At 36.8% G+C, this 25,369-nt stretch overlaps 2 protein-coding genes and 1 pseudogene across 3 annotated transcripts; all 3 read right to left on the bottom strand.

The window, feature by feature from the left end:
- Positions 1-1,857: 1,857 nt before the first annotated feature.
- LOC131775561 (adenosine receptor A2b-like) lies at positions 1,858-7,131 on the bottom strand (annotated as a pseudogene).
- Positions 7,132-8,792: 1,661 nt separating this feature from the next.
- LOC131775568 (4-galactosyl-N-acetylglucosaminide 3-alpha-L-fucosyltransferase 9-like) lies at positions 8,793-20,583 on the bottom strand. Of its 2 annotated transcripts, none has more exons than XM_059091690.2 (2): positions 20,467-20,583; positions 8,793-10,577 (listed from the first exon to the last, which is right to left on the bottom strand). In XM_059091690.2, exon 2 carries the CDS (start codon positions 10,477-10,479, stop codon positions 9,256-9,258), a length of 1,224 nt encoding a protein of 407 aa, XP_058947673.1. In that variant the 5' UTR covers positions 10,480-10,577; positions 20,467-20,583; the 3' UTR covers positions 8,793-9,255. The 2 variants fall into 2 exon arrangements, with proteins under 2 accessions (XP_058947673.1, XP_058947672.1); XM_059091689.2 differs by lacking the exon at positions 20,467-20,583 and adding an exon at positions 18,649-18,782.
- Positions 20,584-22,604: 2,021 nt separating this feature from the next.
- On the bottom strand, positions 22,605-24,123 carry LOC131775583 (adenosine receptor A2b-like). The gene is made up of 2 exons (XM_059091701.2): positions 23,734-24,123; positions 22,605-23,398 (listed from the first exon to the last, which is right to left on the bottom strand). Exons 1-2 carry the CDS (start codon positions 24,114-24,116, stop codon positions 22,735-22,737), a joined length of 1,047 nt encoding a protein of 348 aa, XP_058947684.2. The 5' UTR covers positions 24,117-24,123; the 3' UTR covers positions 22,605-22,734.
- Between the last annotated feature and the right edge of the window lie 1,246 nt (positions 24,124-25,369).

Below are 25,369 nucleotides of genomic sequence, written 5' to 3'. Positions count from 1 at the left end.
TTAATCGTCAACTTTTATCAATTTCATATTTGAAGTCTCTCGCTTTACATTGACAAGTCTATGGATCATTTTACGCTACTCTGGGGAGAACTTTTTCTTTAGCACAGCTCGTCATGCCGTCAACACTTTTTAACCTTTGAAGAAACGACAACTGACGGTGAATCTCTATTACATTCTGTAACCTCAAATGGTTACCTTAGTGGGTGAGCGAACAATTCGAAGGCACCTAGAATGTCAAGTGATCTTTAATAATTTTAGAAGATAGCGCTAAGATGTATTAGTGCTTGATCGAAGTAGCGATTGAGGTTGTGTGGTTCAAACTAAAAGAAAATACAAGAAAGTAGTTTAGTAGCAAGGTGATCGAAAGCGAAGCACAACAACATGGCATGTTGTGTAACTCGACATGTTGCTCTTGCTCTAAATAAGAGTGCAAGCGTGAGTGAGTTGAAGTTCGAAGCAGTACGGTCTAACATTGATGTGAACACAAGCATGAATTAAAATAAGGTACTGAAACTATTTAGACTGCGGAAATGATTTATTACCAATTACCACGCTGACTCGAAGTTGATGATTGACTGAAAAATACTACATGTAAGTAACGAAGGCACGTTCAATGCAAATATTTACATAACAGTGCTTTCAGTAGAACTCATTCAAAATAGGAAAGTAGCTACAGATTGGTCCTGTTGGTAAAATTTACCTAGCTTAAGGAATTCTTCAAAATGCTCATAAATGCATATATGGGAACATTTTAACAGATTATTTTGGTGTCGATTCCTAGGATCTTCTACACTTTTTTTGGTAACATACATACAGGTGTTTTGATTTCTTATTGTGATGATTAATGTTCTTGAAAGATTTTCTTTAATCTGCATAACTGTATTTGGGTGCAAAGATACACTGAGACATTGTTTATATGGGCATTTTCAAGTGGCAGAACAATGTAAATATTCTTTTTCAAACTGAATTGTGTTTAAACTATGTAACGTAGTGCTGATCATTTTTGCAAAATAGTATCCATGATATGTGGAATAAAAACAATTAAATATATGTTGCCATGGTTTTCATTAAATGCAGCACTATGAGGATTAAAAAAAAACATCCTCTAAGGTCAAGCAAAAGCCTAGCATGCAGCTGATTTTTAATAGCAATTTTACCAGAGGACTTTTATTTTACTTATGAAAGGAGTCAAAGTTCTCTATTAGGGGGAAAGATGGTCTAAAAATGGTACCATATGTATGGTTTGACACCAAGGTACAATAACACACAATCTACACGTCCAAACTTTTCTTCTCACAATATTCATACGAGAAAATTCCTTTTTGGTGCTAGCTGTATAATGTTTTGGCCCAATTAGTAAAAGGGCTAATATTGGATTGCCTAGCTCACCGTGACCCATGCATTAATAGCAGTAATAATACACATGACAAAAAATTTCATTATTGCGATTGGCTAAACAAAATGCGGTTTTTAGAAAACACAATGCAAAAGAGAGCAATTAAGTGCAGAAAATAGTTAATTTAGACCAAAAAAAAAAAAAAAGTTATGCAGCTGGGCTTCAAAACTTAAGAAAAATTTTAATTGTTGTTGAGTCCCATTGAATGTCGTTGCTCTAACCGAACACCAAATAATATTTGCAGGGTTTGAATGAATTTACGGTTAATCACGCAATTCTTCCTATGTAATTTGGAAAAAATAAGCACTTACTAGATTCAAGTTAGTTATGGTGAAACTGTAAACCTCTTAAATTACATGTAAACTACTTAAACTTCATTCAGTGACAAATTATGTACTTCTTTGTGCAAACGAAGTCACGAATTGAAATTCAGATGTTCATTGCAAATATTTATATCTTAGCTTATAAATATCTTATGGTATAATTTGCAGAACCAAGTAAAAACAACGTCGTTTGGGACTCTATTGAGAAACAAAACAACCCCTAACCTAGTGGGGTTAATTTCCACTTACCTAGTTTTTTCACCTGCTGTTTTCTGAATCGAATCTGATTGTAACAAAAAGATATTCGGCTTCTAACTGACTCGTCCATAGTCTTATTTTTGTAAAAGACAGGGAGCTTATTGAAATGATTATAGCAAAACGTTGTGAGGTACATTATGATATTTGGTTTCTTAACGACTTCTACACAGTCTTTTTGATTTGGAAGACGGTGAGGTAATTTTAAACTGTAAGCTCTCCATTGTGAACGCTCCGGGGGGTTTTGGACGGCAGTTTGTCCAGCAAGGTCGAAGCATCCTCTTGAATGCCACCTTGAAAGGCTCACTTTTCAAAGCGTAAATCAAAGGGTTGAAGCTTATTGCTAGTAAGTACAGAATTTTAAGGATAGGAAAGAGCCTGTACTTCACAATCGCTTCACTTCCGTTCCTTAGGTTACTGCTGGGCGGCTCAAATGTTGTGATGAGAGTCACAGTGAGCACAGGTGCGAAACAAGCCAACGCTGAAAACACGATGACAGCTACCGTCTTGGCGGCGCGCATTTCAGTGACACGCCTCTGCGAGAAAGCGTCCTCTAGTGTTCTTATCTGTCTGTATTGTTTAAAGGAGATTATGAAAATCCACGCATGTGAAATCAGCATGATACCGCTGGGCAGTAAGACACTAACTGTCATGAGAGTTAAGAAGTGGGGGATTATGGGTTGTAAGTCTCTTTCGTTTGGGATAAAGTTATTTCGGAGACAACCATATATCAGCTGCAGAAGTGGGCGGGCGTCTTTTCCTATAATTTTTCTAATAATGTTTGGCAAAAAGCCTTCCACAATGCCAATGATCCACAGGACAGTTATTGTTATGAGAGTACGTTTTGTGGTCACCAACACTGGGTATCTGTTGAGAGACGGAGCAAGAACGATGAGAGAAGTGAAACATACTTTGTATTAAATGGGGTTGTCTGTCTGGTAGTCCGAGAGAGCGTAGTGGTGAGAAGGACTGCTGTTGTTAGCTGTGACTTCAGCTAAGGTTTTCCAAACGTCAATCACTATTAACCACAGAAGTCCTTCTTAGGATTACTCTTAGATGGACGATCAAATTACACAATTCAGTGTATTAATAAACTCAAGTTCAAACGAGTTTCAAGATACCGGTTTCACTACGTACCTCATTGGTAGTTTTATGGCCAATAGTCGATCCAACGATATGAACAGCAAATGAAGCATAACAACGTAGAATAAAATCCAATCCAGTTTTGAAGACCACTTGCACAAGGTTTGAGCTCTCGGATCGCATTCTTTGATGGTGAGAGAGAACGAGTAACCCCCCAACACTGGAACAAACAAAAGGCTTGCTACAGAGAGGCTGACAAGGAGATGGTTGGCGGGTGTTCTTAGGGTTTTGGTTTTGTACACAGCCATACATATGAGCGTGTTCCCCACTGTGGCGGATATTGCAGTAGTGATAGTGAATGTTAAGAATATTGCGGTCGACAAAGTCTCATGCGGATCGCAGGTGATATTTTTTTTGGGACGTATGTTCTGCTCCATCGTTCCTTTTCTAAATCCGTTTCTTTTGTGACACAACAGCGTTTTCTGAGGATAGAATTGACAGCAAGGATGAATGCTCTGTTTTTTTACTGATTTGTGACAATAAATATAGCTTCTATCCTGTATGCGTGGGTAACACGAGCTCTCACTTAAGTCGCCATCCGTCTGTAAATTAGCACCCTGACGAAACAAACGTTTTCTAAAGCAAACTGAGGAAAATGATGAGAAAGACTTTGGGAAATACACCTGCTCGATATCTGCATTATTAACATTTTCCTTCAAAGTAACAACTTTTCACAACGAGTTCCTTTAAAAATTTATTTATTTTTCGTGGACTTCAGAAGAAATTGTTTTAAAGAATAAAACCAATATTAATCTGAAAAATTCTAAGAAAACTATCCTAGAGAAATAATGCCTTTGTCCTTGTAGATTTCTAAAGTACCTACTTTGATGACAATGATGCTAATTAATATGTGGTACATCATTTTGGTCATTAAACAAAAACTTGAATTAGGAAGGTGTCGCGATCAAAACGATTGAGAAATTTAGTCACACAAAGGAAGCTTTAATTCGTAATTATTTAAAGCATTATCAAAATAACCTAGAAAAGGTATGAAATACGAGTAAATGTTATTTTATAAGTGATTTCTAGTTTAGTAGAGCATGCGGAATTAAATGTGGATTACAGAAATTGTTACCGATGGGAACTAGTTTTGTGTGATTAACATTTAAACACAAGTTTTTCTTGGAAAGAACAAATGTGTCATAAAAAGTCCTCGTTTAAATTTTCGATTCTTTTTCGCAGGCAAAAAGCCAGAATTACAAGTAGGAGCTGATTTCATACGTCTGCGATAAGTTAGTGCATCATTGATGATTGTCGTGTGCGCCTTGTTACCTTTTACTGGTTTAAAATAATGTTTTGGGTGACGATATCGATTTTAAAATCAAATTTACATATTGGCGTGAGAAGCATTACCTAAGCTTTATGTAGAAGTAAAATAAAAAAATTTTCCATGTGTTTAAATTACAGGAAAATTTCTTTGGGGTTTTTATTTTTAAGTCTTTTCCATGAAACTTAGTGCGTAAAGAGCTGCAGATAAGATAATTTAAGTGATTTCTTGGAGAATTATTAAATCCAGTTTAGAAGAGCATGCGGAATTAAATGGGAAGTACAAAAATTGTTACCGATGAGAATTAGTTTTGTGCGATTATCGTCACAACACAAGTTGTTCTTGGAAAGAAAAGATGTGTCACAAAAGGTCTTTGTTGAAATTTTCGATCCTTGTTCGCAGGCAAGAAGCCAAATTACAAATAAGAGCCGATTTCTTTCGTCTGTATTAAGTCAGCGGATCATTGACAATCGTCGTGTGCGCCCTGTCACCTTTTACTGGTTTAAAATAATGTTTTGGGTGACGACAATGAGTTTAAAATCGAACTTAAAAATTGGCTTGTGAAACATCACCCTAGCTTTTTATAGGAGTAAACTTTTCCTTTTTTCAAATTAAAGGACAATTTCTTCGAGGTTTTCAGTTTAAGTCTCTTCCATGATACCTAGTGTGTAAAGAACTGAAGATAAGATAATTTGGACGTTTCAAAAATTTGAAATATCAGTTTCCCGAAGCCCTTCGACAAAATACGCTCGCCAAAGAAAAGATAACAAAAATAGCTCTGGGAAAGAGTTTTTCCCAAGAGGATTTCCAACTTTGCAAGTCAAAATTTGATCTCAATTACTTACACGTCACAAACTTTTTCTGTTCTAAGGAATCTTCCCTTTTTTTTTTTTTTGCTTTTCGAATTCGAAATATCTGACTGAGGACGAATTTTCTGTAATTTCTTCTATCTTCTCCATATGAGATTTTTTCTGATTGGCTCTGCGTCACAAAGGTTTGTTAAGCTGGCAACACCTTGATTCTGCTTCAAATGACATGAGACTTTCTCCGCATGCGATAAACTCATTTTAAGCGTGGAATAAAATTTAATGATTTCCGTAGAATAGAAGGCTAGCAATTTAAATAAGAAATGCTGCTTTTCTATAATTCCTCCTCCTTGGTTTGAAAAAAAAATAGCCACCGTTAAGCATATAGAAGTTGGCTTTTATTTCAACTAATGGACACGTATGTTGTCGAGGATCTACTCTGTTTTTTTCGATCAGTTTGGCTTAGTAGTATTTGCATCCTTAGGTCATTCATCTTAAAGTAATTTATCAAATAAGACAAGGAAATAAGTTATTAGCTGTGCCATCTGAAAAAAATCCTACAGGCAAAAATAAAAAAACAACATCCAAAGCTACAATTGTCTTCAATCTAAATACATTCAAAAAAGAAATGGAATTTGTGTAAACAGTGCAGCAACGGGTGACGTCTGTTAATCTAAAGCAGTAATTGGAAAAAAAGGAATTGTAGTATGCGTGCAAATCTCATCAAAATTACCCATATCAGTCAGTATGTTGTTAGTACGACAATTTTTCTTCGCCTGATGAAAAAGTCATGTGTTTTTAACAAAATTATCCGCGGAATTATGACCCGACAACTGGTAATTATTTTTTTTGTTTGCCTTATGTGTTTTTCGGTTTTCTAGTAAAGAAAAACATAACATCAAGTCTGTCGTAGAAACATTGTACATGTAAACAAAAGCAAGTGAAAAAAATTTCAGCTATGGAAATAAGTCACTTTTAAATGTGTTTGTATGACTTGAATTTTGCGAATGGAACATAAAAAATTTCTTAAATCAGTGGTCATGTATGGGGAAAAAATACGGGTATTGAGTTTTTGTTAGAGATTATTCATTTAGGTCGGTGGATTGCGGGTAATTTCAAGTGCCTTGGACTTCGATTAGCGTAAAAGCTTATAGGGCAAGCTGTTTAAATATTACTAGCCATTCCTTGGCTACATTCTCAGTAGGAAAATGGGAAAGTGAGAAGCATATGAAGGTCTGTGGCAAGCTGAAAAAAAATTACTTCGTAAAAATTATCTTCGCGGTCATCTCCAAACTGCAAAACATTACGCAGATTGAATATTCTGCATCGGGAAGTACGTTACTGATATCTCAGTGAACCCGTGATATAAAGCAATTATCAAAATAGAAAGTGTATAGCACAGCTATTTTAACTTAATGGAACTTGATGTGTTCGTAATAAAAAAAAAAAAAAAACATATAGCCCCAATGTCACATCATTTCGGCTAAGCTTGCAATATCATCTAATTCACTTACTGTGAGTAAAATTAGGGCTTTATCGGGTACTTACATTTCTCGGTTTTTATGACTGAAACAGAACTAATATTTCTGATGTAGATGACGCCTCGTATGCTGCAAGCAATGTTCAATAGCTAGAGGAAACCTTGTCGTTTACAAGATTTTGACAACTTGGTAAACTTGGAATACTCCATAGAAAAAGTAGACCTCTTTGTGTTGACGAGGATAACCTGTGCGTGCTGTGTCTGAACATACGACTACGTATAAAACAACTGCGTACCTTATTTGCAGGGCAACTTCAAAGAATATTCATTCCCAATACAGGCTTTTTAAAAATTAACACGTCGATATAAATTTCGGTTTCTTTTTTAATACTTGTGCGATGGACTGCGCCGAGAAGGAAGGACTACTCTTGGTCTATTATCACTGTGTTTAAACAGCTGAAGGAATTATACGGCCTCGCACAGTCTGAATAAAATTTGAAAAAGCTAATTTTAACGAACATGGAGATGTTGAACCAGCTGTCAACTGCCCTGAGAGAAATTTTGTTCATCATTTAGTTATCATGTTTGGTCCTGATTCCTACAATTTGCTTGACTTACTCGACAGAAAAGCTTGGTACTCATCTAACGTTTCGATTTGTCGATGCGATGGGAGTTTCTTCGGGGCGGTGCGGATGTAAAACAAAACTTTAATTAACAATGTTTGTGGACTTCTGACATTCCTCTTCAAAACGATGGCAGGAGTAAAAGACGACTTGATAATAAATTAAAGACCTACCACCTGAATTAACAATAACAACGGTAAACTGGTGGTCTGGAGAGTTTTACACAGAAAAGTGTTCGTGTGAACAAAAACGAAGCAAATCTCCCCTCGTCTACGGTTGTGTTTTGGCTTGTTTTCACCTGTCCTCACTGATACGTTTTTCAACGCATACTGTTTTAAATGGTATCGAATGTTGTCCGAACTAAACGCACCAACACGATAATGGAATCGACAGCATGACATGCTTTTTTGACATTTTTTTTTGGTAAAGCCTCCGTCCATTTTCACACTTAAAACTCATTATGAGAGAGCTCTATCTTATGTCGTGTTTAAAGAAGTACAGTTTATATATCAGCTCGAGATAGGTGTTTCCAACATAGTGTAAAGTTATTGCTTAAAAGTTATGGCGACCCGAGATATTGCGAAGAGCCAACTTCGACTTTCACGTACGAATTTTGTATCAATGTATCATTGTATCAATGTATCAATGTATCAATGATAGAGATTAAAGAAGGAGATGGATTCCCTTTTATTTCCCCAAAACTCAAAAAGACAAACTGGTTTCTGGTTTGGTTATTTCCGAGGGGGAAATAGACCACCCCCCGGTTTTCTCTTGGTTTTCACCAAGGAAATCGCTTCAAAATAGGTAAAATGTGTGAAGCTCTCACTGCAATGGTATTTAACCGATTAGTCTGAGGGTTTGCATACATATTATGACATCCTTAGTTAATATCTGACGCAAGTATCAGTTAATTTGATTATTAATCAACAGAGGCAAAAAATGACTAAGTTTTTAGACTTTTCGATTCATCCAAATATTTGACAAATTTGAGGTCAAATATCTCCCCTTGCCAGACAGCTACAACGCTTATTTTAATTACCTTTTATAATCCATCATTTCATCTCTCAAAGTTGAGAGAAGCTTGAGAGAAGCGTGTCACAGTCGCAGATTTTAAGAGACATCCAAGACAAAGATACGGTAGTGTCCAAAGATTTTTTTGATGGTTTTCCGAGATGAAATGAAGGATTATTAATGAGAATTAAAAAACTCTGAAAAACTCTGAAAACTGAAAAACTCGAAAAGTCTGAAAACACAGTCATTTATTTGCCTCCATTGATTGACAAACCGTCAATCAAATTAACTGATACTTGCGTCAGATATTTACTAGGATGTAGTAACATGTATACAAACTCTCAGTGTAATCGGTTAAATACCATCGCAATGAGAGCTTCATTAATTTTACATATTTTGACGCGGTTTCCTTGGTGAAAACCATGAAAATCCGGGGGTGGTCTATCCCCCCCCCCGAAAAAAACCAAAACGGAAACCAGTTTGTCTTTTTGAGTTTTGGGGTAAAACCTTTAAATTGGCAAGGTTTCAATGAAATCAGCGAGATTGCATGTGGCAAGACTGCCTGGTGCTCTCGTGGACACACTCTTAAACCCAATTTTACTAAACATTTTTTGCAGATGTAGTTAATTGAGTATTTCAGATTAGGCATATTGAAAAGAAAAGCTAGTGGCCTCTTGAAACTTCTTCAGTTCTCTGTTTCTGATTTTCATTCAATTGAACCAAGTTTTACTAAACATTTTTTGTTGGTAAGAAGTATTGGAGTATAAGTTGTTTTCAACTCCTTCATCATCGCACTTCAAACGCGCCTTGACTCAGTTCAGAGAGGCTAGGAGTGGACCCTTTTCCAAAGTCAGCTCTGTTTATTACTCACGCCATTGAACCACTTTGTCTACCTGAATGAAGTAACTGGAGGTAACATTAGAAAATCAATGGATATTCGACATATATTGATCACTCATCCTCTCTATGTATAAGTTGTAATAGTTTTCTCTCTTTCTCTTTGCAATCCACATCAACGTTCCAAAAAGTCTTGAATATATCTTTATAAAATTTGGGTTTAACACATTCATCGTGAAGAGCATCACATATGTCACATGCTGTATGTGTTAATCTCCACGTCCGTTCATAGAAGAATTCTTTTTTCCATGTGAAGTATTCATTATAAGCAGTGTCATTTTTGTCGAGGTACAACAGGTATTCTGCCAAAGCTTTAACAGATGGAAAGTCTTGCACACTTATAAACGAGCCTGGAGGGACTATATCTGGAGTATAGAAATCTCTTGTCAGTGTTATAGGCACTGAATTCCAACCAAATGTACGCCAAAACTTCTCAGTAATGTAATCAGTACACACGCTGTTTTCAAATGCCAGATAAAATTTATATGTGCTGAAAATATCATCGCAATTGCTCGATAGCCGGCACTGATTGTCTTGGCCAAACTTTCCCGCACAGTGGCCATAAACATCAACTTTGATGTATTTAAGAAGTTTTTTTACGTACTTATCTCGAGTTTTCCCACAACTGGAAACAGCCCATAACACAGATTTGTTTTTCACAGCTGCATAGTCAGGAATTTTCGCTGGTCTCTCAGCTGACGGCAAAGGAGCGTAATGTCCATAAGGAAAGTGAAAATCGGACTCCCTTTTGAAAGTTATTGTCCAATTAAAGAACCCCTCCGGCCATGGAAAAAGGTTCTTTAAACCTTGGTCATTGACGATGGATTCTCGGTTAAAAAACGCCATTCTTTGCTGTGGAGACCGGTACTTGTGAATCTGTTGAATTTCTTTCAATGTAACATAACGTCGTATATCACGAGCATGAAAAATAACTAAATCACTTTTTCCTACATCGTTTTTATCATAGGTTATGTGGCATTTTTTTGTCGGACATTCCCAAAGATACTCTTCCGCGGAGTTGGCTCCGGGCCATGGCTTCCTACCAAACATAGGAGTGTAGAACAAAATGGTTTTGTTGTCATTACTGAAGCAAGTTCGATTGGAAGCGATTTCTGTCTTGTTGCTCCAAAACGAAGGCTCGAGGAGTGGATAGCTTGTTTTATTCCATAGTATCGTGATCGAGAAAAATGATGAAATGAAAAGTATGCCCACCAGTAGAGTCGAACGCTTCATGAAGCAAAGTGGTAATATTCTTTCACTGATTCTTGTTATGCACATTCCCAAAAGATTTAATGGCAAAAACACAGACTTGCACGGGTAGATCTTGCTGTTCACTTTGCAGGCTTTTGGCTGGCACGTCTAGGTCTTTCAGGAGACTGAGAGACAAATTAGAGAGAGTATTCATGAGTGCATCAACGTTTATGACTGGAAAGCTTTCTTAGAAACATTTAGGCGCTAGGAATTTGTTAAAAGACAAAACTTGCATCTGCAAGAATTTTATTTATTTGCCATTCTAGCTTAAACAGGTTTTGGGAATATGAATGGAAATAATATGTAAGTTAGTGTGAACCTTGTCATATTATATTGCGATGAATAAAAACACGGAAGTCCAGAATGAACAAAACTGTATATTTTCATGCATTTTTTAGGGAAGAACATCGCAAATTGACAAGTTATGGTTTCAAAAAATTGCGCATCGTCAAACAATGGTAATAGGACCGAGTGGAGTCCAATTCGGTCTGTAATCATACGAGTAATTAACAAAATCGGACGACCACGAAGCGGGACTGGTCCGATTTGTTAATCATGAGTATGATTACAGAGAGAATTGGACGACAGGACGTTGGATGGAGTTGTGTTACGTAGGAAAGTATTTTCGTCTGTGTGCTGCTTTCTTTGTTTTAGGTAACCTTCCTCTTCCGTAGAAAAGATCTCCCGAGATACGTTTCTCAAACGTTGTGATTGACTGCCTGCCAGCCGGGTACGGTCCCAAGTAGACTAAATGCCCGGTAGTCAGAAATTTCCACCGAAAGGTTCTTTCAAACGTCATAGGAATATCAGATGTTTGTTTAGAAATGTCAAGCGATTCCAAATATAAACCTAGTTTTTTAGCGGACAAGTTCTCCGAGCTTGTGCAGCAGTGCGTACGTTGGATAAAGTTGAAACAATCATCCTTGGTAATTTTAATGTCGATTATTCAGCAAAAAAAAAAAACCCTTAACCTTACACAGATAATTTCAAGCCCACAAGAGTCAAGGAGACATCCAAAAGTATAATAGACTTGATTCTAGTCGATAACAAGCGCAGAATAGTCCAGTGTGATGTTTTAAACTCGAGCATTAGTGATCACAATGCTATCTTTTGTGTGTTGAAAGGAGGCGCTAAGAAATTACCGCCAAAGGTCTTTGAATATCGGTCTTTCAAAAGCTTTGAGGAGAAAGCATTCATTAATGACCTAAAACAAGTTTCATGGAGCGTAATTGAGGGAGTCGGTGCATTGACAATACTGTGTTTCTTTGGGAGAAGCTCTTTAAAGATTGTGCAGATCACCACGCACCTATTAAATCAAGGCGCGTTAAAGGAATGCCAACTCCTTGGGTTTCCAATAAACTTTTGGAAGTGAGACGCGATCGTGACTTTCATCGGAGAAAGGCATTATCCTCAAACTCTCAGTATCATTGGGGAATGTATAGCAAATTGAGAAATTTTGCAAACCGGGAAGAGAGATCTCTCAAATCACAGTACTATTGTAAGCTAATTGAAGATGTAAAGAATGACGGCTCTTCGATATGGAAGGCGATCAAGCAAACTTTACCTTCAAATCATATGGATACCAACGCCATCTTCTATAATGAAAAACTCCACACTAGTTCTATTGCTATTGCAGAGCATCTTAATCAACATTTCACGAACATTGGAAGATATCTTGCCAAGACGTTCCACAATACATCGTCTGCGCTATCGAAAGAGGTTACTGGTGCTTATGACTTCAAACTGAATCCGATATCAGAAATGTTTGCCCACAAAGAATTAAGCAAGATGACAGCAAACAAAGCTATTGGTCTAGACAAGATCAGTGCATGACTTTTACGTGACGCAGCCAGGGTCATTGCCCCTCCGTTAACTTATATCATTAATCATTCCTCGAAGATTGGAAAATTTCCTTCTCATTGGAAGTGTGTGAAGGTAACTGTCCTCTTCCAACAAGGTGACGGCACAAATATGGATAACTATAGACCAATATCCGTACTTCCAACTGTAAGTAAAGTGATTGAAAGAGCAACGGATACACAACTCTAAGCCTTCCTGGAGTCTCATCAATTACCTGTAGAGAATCTACCGTCGAGGTAGATCAACACCCCTTGCCTTGACACAATTTACTGATGAAATGCGTGCAAATATGGACAATGGTCTCGTAAATGGAGTCACCTTTTTAGACTTAAAAAAGGCCTTTGACACGGTAGACCATACAATTTTAATTCATAAACTTAAAGCTCTGGGAGTGTCTGAGTTTTGCCTTTCCTGGTTTCAATCCTATTTGACATCTCGTTTTCAAAGAACAGTTATTGGTCAAGCAACGTTCTGTAACAGACGTATCTCTATTGGAGTACCACAAGGATCTATTCTTGGTCCGCTCCTTTTCTCCATTTATATCAATGACTTGCCTACATGCCTAAAGCACACATCTGTTACGCTATTTGCAGATGATACTGCCTTATACCGTTCTACAGAGTTGCAACAAATACTGAATGAGGACCTTGCTAGTGTAGCAGAATGGCTTAATGACCATTAACTTACACTGAATGTAGCCAAGTCTAAGTTTATGGTAATTGGGAAAGGCTGAAGTCCCTCGGGAAAATAAGCCTACAAATCCGTGACGAGTTCCTTGACAAGGCAGATTGTTACAAATACTTGGGAGTTATTATAAATGAAACCCTAACTTGGAGTGATCATGTTGATTACATTTCAACCAAAGCAAATCAAAGACTTGGCATTCTCAGAAGGATCAAACATTTATTGCCAATACACACCAGAGAACTTTACATAAAATCAACGATCTTGCCTCTCTTGGATTATAGTGATATTGTGTGGGGAGACAAACACAACAAAACTCTAATGGCTCAAGTCCAGTTCTTGCAAAACAAAGCTGCTAAATCAATACTTGATAAAGCTAAACATTCCTCCACAACAGAGGCAATTAATGAACTTGATTGGCTAGTCTTATCAGAAAGGCGACGGCAACACCGTCTTTCTTTAGTATTCAAATGCATGCATGGGCTGATTGACTGGGAATTTAATTTAATGTTCTTAAGGGTATACCCACCCTTATAACACTAGGCACAAAGACAATTTTAAAATGCCCAAATCTCGGTGCCAGAGGGGGCAACAAAGACTAACTTATCAAGCGATACATGAATGGAATGCTCTTCCAATATCTACAAGGAACTCAAATAGCCTTGATTTATTTAAGGAGCTCATATAAACTATTTTATTTATTTTAATATTTTATTAACTCTCTCTCAGGACTTTATTGTTATTGTATGCTCTTTTAACTTTTAACAAATTTTAAGCCACTGCATATTTATAATTTCTACCCAAGACCAGCCTGAAAACCACCAAAGGGTGAGGTTGCCCCCGCTAAAGATATTTATTTATTAAATTATTAGTGCATTCACGAAGATTTTAAGTGGGTGGTTACCTTAAAGAACCCGCCGGAGAACAATATGGAAAACAATTTCCCTCTCGTTAGCCCATGAGTTCCATTCAGAATAAGATTGCTTCAAACGGAGTTTTCAGTGTCAATTAAACTTCGGTAAATAATCATTAAATGTACGACTCCTCTTATCGTTTTATTTCTGACAAAAATTTTTCATTTGCTGACATGCGAACCTGCTCCCGAAGTTTCACGCAAAAGGACATATGGTTTCTGGTTAAAGAAATTTGAGTCGGTATGTTCTTGAAGACTTGACACCTTTTTTTTATGTAAATGTGGTATATGATTAGGCAATATCGTTCATTTTATCAACACTTGTTTATAAAGGTAAAACCCTAACAGATCTTGAGATGTTCTAAGTTTCACGTCATGAGTTTACTTGAGAGCTTCCAAAAAGTCACAGAAAGGTCCAGAATGATGGTAACCATAATAGGACTCAAAATACCTGTGCGAGTTCAGACAAATCAATTTTCTTTTCTTTCTCTTAAAGTGAAGTAATGCGATATTTTTGTTCTTTTGAAAGTTATGCTCTTTTTCTGTTACAAAATGAAACATTAGGTACACAAAGTGTCCAATCTCAACCCACCCAGACAAAAAAATAACAGGTAATTTGGTGTTAACAACTGAGTTAAAAACTTAAATTGGCCACCGTTAAGAGTTAAAAGGCTGACGTTTCGAGCGCTAGCCCTTCGTTAGCCCTTCGCTCTACCCAATCGTTTCAAGCGTAAAATGATACTCCTGTATCTCCAGGTCATAATACAGTCGAAATCTCTCTATGCTGACTTAGAGTCAAAGGTCCGATCAGAACAGAATATTACTTAACTGCCACAATTTAACTTAGGCGTTATCGTGGCAGAACAGATAATCGCTAGGCTTTGTGTCACAAACCACGGATAGAAGACATAGAACATGCCGGGTACATCAACTGTTACATGATAGTCACGTCACGCAGTATAAACAAGCTGTCCTCAAATGTCATGATACGTTTGAGCTAAGCTAAGAGGTTCTTGTCGCTGAATCATTCTGCAATCGTGAAAATTGCCATTCATGCTCTGAGTGCGAAGTTATTTCCAGAGATAATCGTGCGAAAGAGTCCCAAATTTTCGTAGCACTCGCTAACGCACAAGCTGCACAGATCCTCGCGCCTGTTTTCATTTTAATTGTCAACTTTAATCAATTTCATGTTTGAAGCCTTTCGCTTTACATTGACAAGCCTACGGATCATTTTACGCTACTCTGGAGAGTATTTTTTTCTTAAGCAAAGCTCGTCATGCCGTCAACACTTTTTAACCTTTGAAGGAAGGCTTATACTATTTTGCGAAACGAAACGAAACGAAACGAAATCGGGTCAGATGAAATAAAACAAAAGGAATAATGCAGATATATTTTCAAATAAGGTAAAGATAACTTTCACAAGGATTTTGGAGTAATCGTTCATTAATAAGAAGGATTTTTATTCATTTCGCAAAATAGTAATTTTAGGAGAGTTACTATTTTGCGAAATGGACTATTTTCACTCTGCGGTGACAACGTGACCTCTTTCATGTCGCGAAAATACATTTAAACATTACAAATTAGTATATAACCGAACATTTTGGCCTCCTCTTATTTCTTAAACCGTATTAAAATATATTTCGCAAAATAGTAATTTTAGGAGAGTTGCTATTTTGCGAAATGGACCATTTTCACCCCTGCGATGACAACGTGACCTCTTTCATGTCACAAAAATACATTTAAACATTACAAATTAGTATATCACCGAACATTTTGGCCTCCTCTTATTTCTTAAACCGTATTAAAATGTATTTCGCAAAATAGTAATTTTAGGAGAGTTACTATTTTGCGAAATGGACAATTTTCACCTTGCGGTAACAACGTGACCTCTTTCATGTCATAAAAATTCATTTAAACATTACAAATTAGTATATCACCGTACATTTTGGCCTCCTGTTATTTCTTAAACCGTATTAAAATGTATTTCGCAAAATAGTAATTTTAGGAGAGTTACTATTTTGCGAAATGGACTATTTTCACCCCAGCGGTGACAACGTGACCTCTTTCATATCACAAAAATACATTTAAACATTACAGATTAGTATATCACCGTACATTTTGGCCTCCTCTTATTTCCTAAACCGTATTAAAATGTATTTCGCAAAATAGTAATTTTAGGAGAGTTACTATTTTGCGAAATGGACCATTTTCACTCTGCGGTGACAACGTGACCTCTTTCATGTCGCGAAAATACATTTAAACATTACAAATTAGTATATAACCGAACATTTTGGCCTCCTCTTATTTCTTAAACCGTATTAAAATATATTTCGCAAAATAGTAATTTTAGGAGAGTTACTATTTTGCGAAATGGACCATTTTCACCCCTGCGATGACAACGTGACCTCTTTCATGTCACAAAAATACATTTAAACATTACAAATTAGTATATCACCGAACATTTTGGCCTCCTCTTATTTCTTAAACCGTATTAAAATGTATTTCGCAAAATAGTAATTTTAGGAGAGTTACTATTTTGCGAAATGGACAATTTTCACCCTGCGGTAACAACGTGACCTCTTTCATGTCATAAAAATTCATTTAAACATTACAAATTAGTATATAACCGAACATTTTGGCCTCCTCTTATTTCTTAAACCGTATTAAAATATATTTCGCAAAATAGTAATTTTAGGAGAGTTACTATTTTGCGAAATGGAGCATTTTCACCCCTGCGATGACAACGTGACCTCTTTCATGTCACAAAAATACATTTAAACATTACAAATTAGTATATCACCGAACATTTTGGCCTCCTCTTATTTCTTAAACCGTATTAAAATGTATTTCGCAAAATAGTAATTTTAGGAGAGTTACTATTTTGCGAAATGGACAATTTTCACCTTGCGGTAACAACGTGACCTCTTTCATGTCATAAAAATTCATTTAAACAAACAAAAGCACGTGGAACTTGCGCAAATGCGAAACACGATCTCTTGCTCGTAAGGAAGAGGTGTGCGACGGGGGTGTGATCAGAAGCGCGTACGCGTAACTTTTCCATGTATATTATTTTTATTAAAAATTTTGAAGCAAAGGAACTGTATTACTTGCGATTATAAAACTGCTGGACGACTATTTCGGCATGGATATGCTTCTGTTCTCTATACGAGACGGAGAGTCTAAACATGTTTAGACGCCACTGGAAAACTGTCATGTTGGTGCAAGATGTTCGGTGATATACTAATTTGTAATGTTTAAATGTATTTTTGTGACATGAAAGAGGTCACGTTGTCACCGCAGGGGTGAAATAGTCCATTTCGCAAAATAGTAACTCTCCTAAAATTACTATTTTGCGAAATATATTTTAATACGGTTTAAGAAATGAGAGAAGGCCAAAATGTTCGGTGATATACTAATTTGTAATGTTTAGATGTATTTTCGTGACGTGAAAGAGGTCACGTTGTCACCGCAGGGTGAAAATTGTCCATTTCGCAAAATAGTAACTCTCCTAAAATTACTATTTTGCGAAATACATTTTAATACGGTTTAAGAAATAAGAGGAGGCCAAAATGTTCGGTGATATACTTATTTGTAATGTTTAAATGTATTTTTGTGACATGAAAGAGGTCACGTTGTCACCGCAGGGGTGAAAATAGTCCATTTCGCAAAATAGTAACTCTCCTAAAATTACTATTTTGCGAAATACATTTTAATACGGTTTAAGAAATAACAGGAGGCCAAAATGTTCGGTGATATACTAATCTGTAATGTTTAAATGAATTTTTATGACATGAAAGAGGTCACGTTGTTACCGCAGGGTGAAAATTGTCCATTTCGCAAAATAGTAACTCTCCTAAAATTACTATTTTGCGAAATACATTTTAATACGGTTTAAGAAATAAGAGGAGGCCAAAATGTTCGGTGATATACTAATTTGTAATGTTTAAATGTATTTTTGTGACATGAAAGAGGTCACGTTGTCACCGCAGGGGTGAAAATGCTCCATTTCGCAAAATAGTAACTCTCCTAAAATTACTATTTTGCGAAATATATTTTAATACGGTTTAAGAAATAAGAGGAGGCCAAAATGTTCGGTTATATACTAATTTGTAATGTTTAAATGTATTTTCGCGACATGAAAGAGGTCACGTTGTCACCGCAGAGTGAAAATAGTCCATTTCGCAAAATAGTAACTCTCCTAAAATTACTATTTTGCGAAATGAATAAAAATCCTTCTTATTAATGAACGATTACTCCAAAATCCTTGTGAAAGTTATCTTTACCTTATTTGAAAATATATCTGCATTATTCCTTTTGTTTTATTTCATCTGACCCGATTTCGTTTCGTTTCGTTTCGTTTCGTTTCGTTTCGTTTCGTTTCGCAAAATAGTATAAGCCTTGAAGGAACGACAACTGACAGTAAATCTCCATTAAATTCTGTAACCTCAAAGGGTTACCTAAGTGGCTGAACAGACAATTCGATCACAATTCGAAGGCACAGAGAATGTCAAGTGATCTTTAATAATTTTAGAAGATAGCGCTAAGATGTATTTGTGCTTGATCGAAGTAGCGATTGAGGTTGTGCGGTTCGAACTAAAAGAAAATACAACAGAAACCAAACTAAGAAAAATGCGATGCGAAATCTAAAATTAACCGAACTAGAAAACTGAATACAAGAACCACACCAGTAATACAGACAAAAGGTAAACATCATAAATGTAAAAGAGATAAAGACTTACTTTGGTCTAGCTCCTAACGATAGCAAATAACTTGTAGCGATTATCTAGCACCGATGATTTAGCCGCGATGATTTAGTAGCAATGATTGAAATAGAATCTTTACACGTGTACTTAAAGGGGAATTGATCGGAGACTACAAAGGTATTGTGTAATAATCATGAACTAACGAAAGACTAATTGATGAAAATCAGGCAGTGTGCACACTCTGATTGCGTTGCATCATGGTCGTAAAACGAAAAGCGAGTCATTTGAATCCTCTCGCGGTCGAGTGAACATCTCTGGTGACAGCAAGATAGCGTGAATAAATGTGAAATGTAATGGGGATTCACTGTCTGTTGCCGTTCCTCTGAAAGTTAAAAAGTGTTTGTGGCCCTGCGCAACTCCTGTCATTCCTCCATGACAAATTCGTTGTTTGGAGGCAGCTGAAGAGATTCAGAAAGAATCGAAACTGCAGCCTTGGCCAAGAATCTATTCATTTGGCAGCAGTTATACTCACAGCCGATTGCTTTGTGAATAATATCAAAACGGGGAATCGAACTTGACATGAAAACGCGTTACAAAGAGACAGCGACCTTCTAGTACACGAACTATTTTCATGTCATAGACTTAGGGCGTAAATACGAGATTCGAGAAAGAAGCCTTACGTCTCCTGGGACCAAATTCGTTACGCTCAACGTTTAATAAAACACGTACAGAGTTTCACATGTGCTTAAAGAATAGAGAATACCTGGAATAAGGTTTTGAGAAACGTATCTCTGAAGTTATTTTCGGCAGAAGAGACAGTGTACTAGAAAACAAAAAAAAAATAGCGCGCACACATGAAAATATTACCTTTTGTAACACAATGTTATCTGGCTTTGCCAAACCTCAAGAACATACAGATGGGGAAATGACACCTTAAAAATGACCCCTATTACCACATCGCAAATGAAAGTCATTAAAAGATATCCTCATAAAAGCTAAGCTTTCAGGTCAGAAGATTTAAAAGCGCAAGCAAATGGCAGGAGTAGCCAAGCCCATCAACACCTTTTAACGATCGACTGCCTTTCGCTTTCCGGTTTACCCGGCGTGTCGCATGGTAGATTTACCTTTCAACATTCATTAGTTAATTTCCTTTTACTTAACGAAAGTAGATTTACAACACAATTGGATATACAATAGTAGCGCTGTGTAACGCAACAATAGGCCTTTCCTAGGCCATAGTCGGTCTCAAACACTTGCACTTTAAATGGGAGACACATGTACTGTTGGAGAGCGTTTGGTCAGAGCTGTTGAAGAAGGATCAAAGCGGCCATCTAAACCTTTGAAAGGCTATAAACTACGACGTACACCAAGTTTGACCTTCTCGAAAACCGGTCTCAAATTACATACTAAAAAACAGTGATTGCGTTTGTCCTTGAGAACCATAGAATACGCGACAAATACGTACAAAAATACTTTTACACATTCAGAAAAAATCAAATTACATTTACCTATGGTGAGAGAAAAAAGGAATGTCCTAGCTTTTACGGAATGTTCAGTCAAAATCTGCCAATTTCTGCTGCTTTCACCGCCTCATTGAAAATGAAGCTACCGCAATGCAACGCAATCGGAGTGCGCACACTGCCTGGATGAAAATGAACCAGAGCGATAATAAAGAGAGTAGTAACTAAGAAATGGTAATGTAAATTGACCACCGTAAAGAGATTATGAAGTTGACATTTCGAGCAACAGCCCGGCTTATTCAAAGCGAGTGAAAAATGTCGACTCGCCAGACATGCATGATAATTCATAAAAGTTAGACGAAATGAATATGTTTGACTTATCGAATTCTTTTACCTTAGTGGAGGCCGTGAAGGCTTCAAAGTAATTTCTTCAATTCTGCGTTACTGTCATGAACACTACATTTGTCACGCAACAAAGCAGTTCCTACCCACCGTAGTGATTAGACTGATTTAGCATAAGGACAAAAGACAGGACAAAGTGGTTGCTTGACCGATATCGAAGACCAGAGTACTGGAACCTTCGTCACGTCATTTACTGGAGGTTAGCTTGTAATGATGGCGGCAGCTTAAAGCCTGCAAAGTGCCCGAGACGTTTTGCTTGCTAATTTCGACGATGTAATAAATGACGTGGAATTAATGGCTCTTTACGAAGAAAACCATACAAGAGGAATGTCCTTATCTTGGAAGTATGACAAATTTGACCTGAATGATTGGGTTGAAGCATCATGCGTGTACATTCGTTAAAGTTCTAGAACGTTGTTTTTCCTAATGGTCTTTTAGCTAACTTTAATGAACCATATGAGGGGCGAAGGAATGATGCCACTATGCTCTATGAATTAGGGTTACTAAGGAATCTGCAAGTAGTTGGCTGGGAAAGTGATGGCAGGTGACCAGCTTACCCTTTAGGCACCATTTGCAAGCTCCATTTAGCGGTGTTTATATCACCCTACAGATGGAAAGATTCAATATGCGTATAACTGAAGTCATGGGTGGTGTAGAATAAATGTTTGGTTGCATTTCAAATTACGCCAAGTTTATTAGTTCCCAAAGCAGCTACAGATTGGTCTTAGTCCTATTGGCAAGATTTACCTAGTGTAAGGAATTCTTCAAAATGCTCACACATGCTTATACGGGAACATTCTTACAGATTATTTTAGATTCCCGGGATCTTCTAAACTATTTTTGGTAACATACATACATACAGGTGTTTTAGATTCTCATTGTGATGATTAATTTTGTTGAAAGATTTTCTTTAATATGCATAGCTGTATTTGGGTGCAAAGAGACACTGAGACATTGTTTATATGAGCATTTTGAAGTGGCAGAACAATGTAAATATTCTTCTTCAAATTGAATTGTGTTTCAACTATGTAAAGTAGTGCTGACCATTTTTGCAAAATAGTATCCAAGATATGTGGAATGAAAAGAATTAAATATATGTTGTCATGGTTTGCATTCAGTGCAGTACTATGAGGATTATGAAAAACACATCCTTTAAGGTCAAGCAAAAGCCAAGCATGCAGCTAATTTTTGACAGCAATTTTACCAGAGGACTTTTATTTTACCTATAAAGGTAGTCAAAGTTCACTATTAGGGGGAAAGATGGTCTAAAAATGGCACCAAATGTCCGTTTTGACACCAAGGTACAATAGCACACAACCTACACATCCAAACTTTTCTTTTCACAACATTAACAAGATACAATTCCTTTTTAGTGCTAGCTGTATAATGTTTTGGCCCAATTAGTTAAGGGCTTATATTGGATTGTCCAAGCTCAACTGGACAGGTTCACTTTGACTCATGCTTTAATAGCAGTAATAATACACATGACAAAAAATTTCATTATTGTGATTGGCTAAACAAAATGCAGTTTTTAGATAACATAATGCAAAAGAGAGCCAATTAAGTGCAGAAAATAGTTAATTTAGATTAAAAAAATCAATGTTATGCAGCTGGGCTTCAAAACTAAAAAAAAAAAAAAAGAATTGTTGGCGAGTCCCATTGAATGTCGTTGCTTTGACCGAACACCAAATAACATTTGCAGAGTTTGAATGAATTTACGGTTAATCACACAATTCTTCCTATGTTATTTGGAATAAATCAGCACTTACTAGATTCAAGGTAGTTATGGTGAAACTGTAAACCACTTAAATTACATGTAAACTACTTAAATTTCATTCAGTGACAAATTATGTACTTCTTTGTGCAAACGAAGTTACGAATTGAAATACAGATGTACATTGCATACATTTATATCTTAGATTATAAATATCTTATGGTATAATTTCCAGAACCAGGTAAAAACAACGTCGTTTGGGGCTCTATTGAGAAACAAAACAACCTCTAACCTAATGGGGTTAATTTCCACTTAACTAGTTTTTCCACCTAGCGTTTTCTGAATGAAATTGATCGTAACAGAAAAAGTTGTGCATGACATTATGAGATATTCGGTTTCTAACTGACTCGTCCTTAGTCTTTTTGTTGTAGAAGACAGGGAGCTAATTGAAATGATTATAATAAAGCGCTGTGAAGTACACTATGATATTTGGTTTCTTAACAACTTCTACTCAGTCTTTTTGTTGTGGAAGACTGTTAGCTAATTTCAAACTGTAAGCTCTCCATTATGAACGTTCCGAGGGGGCTTTGGACGGCAGTTTGTCCAGCAAGGCCGAAGCATCCTCTTGAATGCCATCTTGAAAGGCTCACTTTTCAATGCGTAAATCAAAGGGTGGAAGCTTATTGCTAATAAGTACAGAGTTTTAAGGCTCGGAAAGAGACTGTACTTCACAATCGCTTTACTTGCGTTCAGTAGGTTACCGCTGGGCGGCTCAAATGTTGTGATGAGAGTCACAGCGAGCACAGGTGCGAAACAAGCCAACGCTGAAAACACGATGACAGATACCGTCTTAGCGGCGCGCATTTCAGTGACACGCCTCTGCGAGAAAGCGTCCTCCAGTGTTCTTATCTGTCTGTATTGTTTAAAGGAGATTATGAAAATCCACGCATGTGAAATCAGCATGATACCGCTGGGCAGTAAGATACCAACTGTTATAAGAATTAGGAAGTGAGGGATTATGGGTTGTAAGTCGCTTTCGTCTGGGATAAGGTTATTTCGAAGACAACCATATATCAGCTCCAGAAGAGCGCGGGCGTCTTCTCCTTTAATTTCCCTCATAATGTTTGGCAAAAAGCCTTCCACAATGCCAATGATCCACAGGACAGTTATTGTTATGAACGTGCGTTTTGTGGTCACCAACACTGGGTATCTGTTGAGAGACGGAGCAAGAACGATGAGAGAAGTGAAACATACTTTGTTTTAAAAGGGGTTGTCCGTTAAGGTTAATCTATAGAATACAATAAATGGTTTGAACTTGGGGGTAACATTGAAAATTGTGTAGTCTGGTCGTCCTAGTGAGAGTAGTCGTGAGAAGGACTGCTGCTGTCAGCTGCGACTTCCGCTGAGGTTTTCGAAACGTCAATCACTACTTACCACAGAATTCCTTTTCAGTACAACTCTTAAATGGAAAATAAAACCACACAATTCAGTGTATTAATAAACTCAAGTTTAAACGAGGTTCAAGAAACCGGTTTCACTACGTACCTCATTGGTAGTTTTATGGCCAACAGTCGATCCAACGATATAAACAGCAAGTGAAGCATAACAACACAGAATAAAATCCAATCCATTTTCGAAGACCACGTGCACAGAGTTTTAGCCCTCGGATCGCATTCTTTGATGGTGAGGGAGAACGAGTAACCCCCCAACACGGGAACAAACAAAAGGCTTGCTACAGAGAGGCTGACAAGAAGATAGTTGGCGGGTGTTCTTAGAGTCTTGGTTTTATACACAGCCATACAGATGAGTATGTTCCCCACTGTGGCGGATAGCGCAGTAGTTATAATGAGTGTTAAGAATATTGCGGTCGACAAATTCCCTTGCAGATCGCAGGTGATATTTTTTTCGGAATGTATGTTCGGCTCCATCTTTCCTTTTTTATCTCTGTTTCTTTTGTGATACGACAAGGTTTTCTGAGGAAAGAAAAGTCAGCAATGGTGAATGCTCTCTTTTTTTACTGCTTTATGGCAATAATTATAGCTTTTCTCCTGTATGCGTAGGTAACACGAGCTCTCACTTAAGTCGTCATCCGTCTGGAAATTAGTGCCCTGACGAAACAAATGTTTTTCCAAAGCAAGCTGAGGAAAATGATGATAAGGACCTTGGGAAATACACCTGCTCGATATCTGCATTTCCTTTAAAGTAACTACTTTCGTTACGAGTTCCGTTAATATTTACTTATTTTCGTAGACTCTATAAATTATTGTTTACAGAATAAAAACAGTATTGATCTGAAAGATACCAAGAAAAACTAGGGCTGAGGACGCCAAGTTTTCTTACATTTTAAACAAAACTTTTGTTGAAGAAATAATGCCTTTGTCTTTATGAATTACTGAAGTACCTGCTTTGATAACAATGATGCTAATTAAAATGTGGTACACCTTTCGGTCATTAAAACAAAACCTTAGGAAGGTGTTGCGATCAAAACTATTGGGAAATTTAGTAAAGGAAGGTTTTATTTGTTATTCAGCTAAAATATCATCGAAATAACCTAGATAAGGCATTAAATACGAGTAAAATTTTTTTTTTAAGTGGTTTCTTGGAGAGTTATAGAAATCCAGTTTAGTGGAGCATGCAGGATTAAATGTGAAGTGCACAAATTGTTATCGATGGGAACTAGTTTTGCGTGATTAAAATTACAACATGAGTTGTTCTTGGAAAGAAAAAATGTCATAAAAAGTCTTCGTTGAAATTTTCGATCCTTGTTCGCAGGCAAAAAGCCAAAATTACATATGGGAGCCGATTTCTTACTTCTGCAATTAGTTAGCGTAACATTGATGATCGTCGTGTGCGCCTTGGCACCCTTTACTGGTATAAAATGATGTTTTGGTGACGATATCGAGTCTAAAATCGAAGTTAAAATATTGGCTTGTGAAACATTAACCTAGCTTTAAATAGGAGTAAAACGAAAAATTTGCTATGTATTTCAATTACAGGACAATTTCTTCGGGGTTTTTAGTTTAAGTCTCTTCCATGATACCTAATGCGTAAAGGCTTGAATATAAGATAATTTGGACGAACGTTCAAAAATTTGAAATATCAGTTCCCCAAAGCCCTCCGAAAAAATACGCTCGTCAAAGAAAAAATAACGAAGATGGCTCCAGGAAAGAGTTCTAGGATT

This window comes from Pocillopora verrucosa, chromosome 4, assembly GCF_036669915.1.
Source record: "Pocillopora verrucosa isolate sample1 chromosome 4, ASM3666991v2, whole genome shotgun sequence".
NCBI classification, from domain to species: Eukaryota; Metazoa; Cnidaria; class Anthozoa; order Scleractinia; family Pocilloporidae; genus Pocillopora; species Pocillopora verrucosa.
This window is presented reverse-complemented; position numbering and strand designations above follow the sequence as displayed.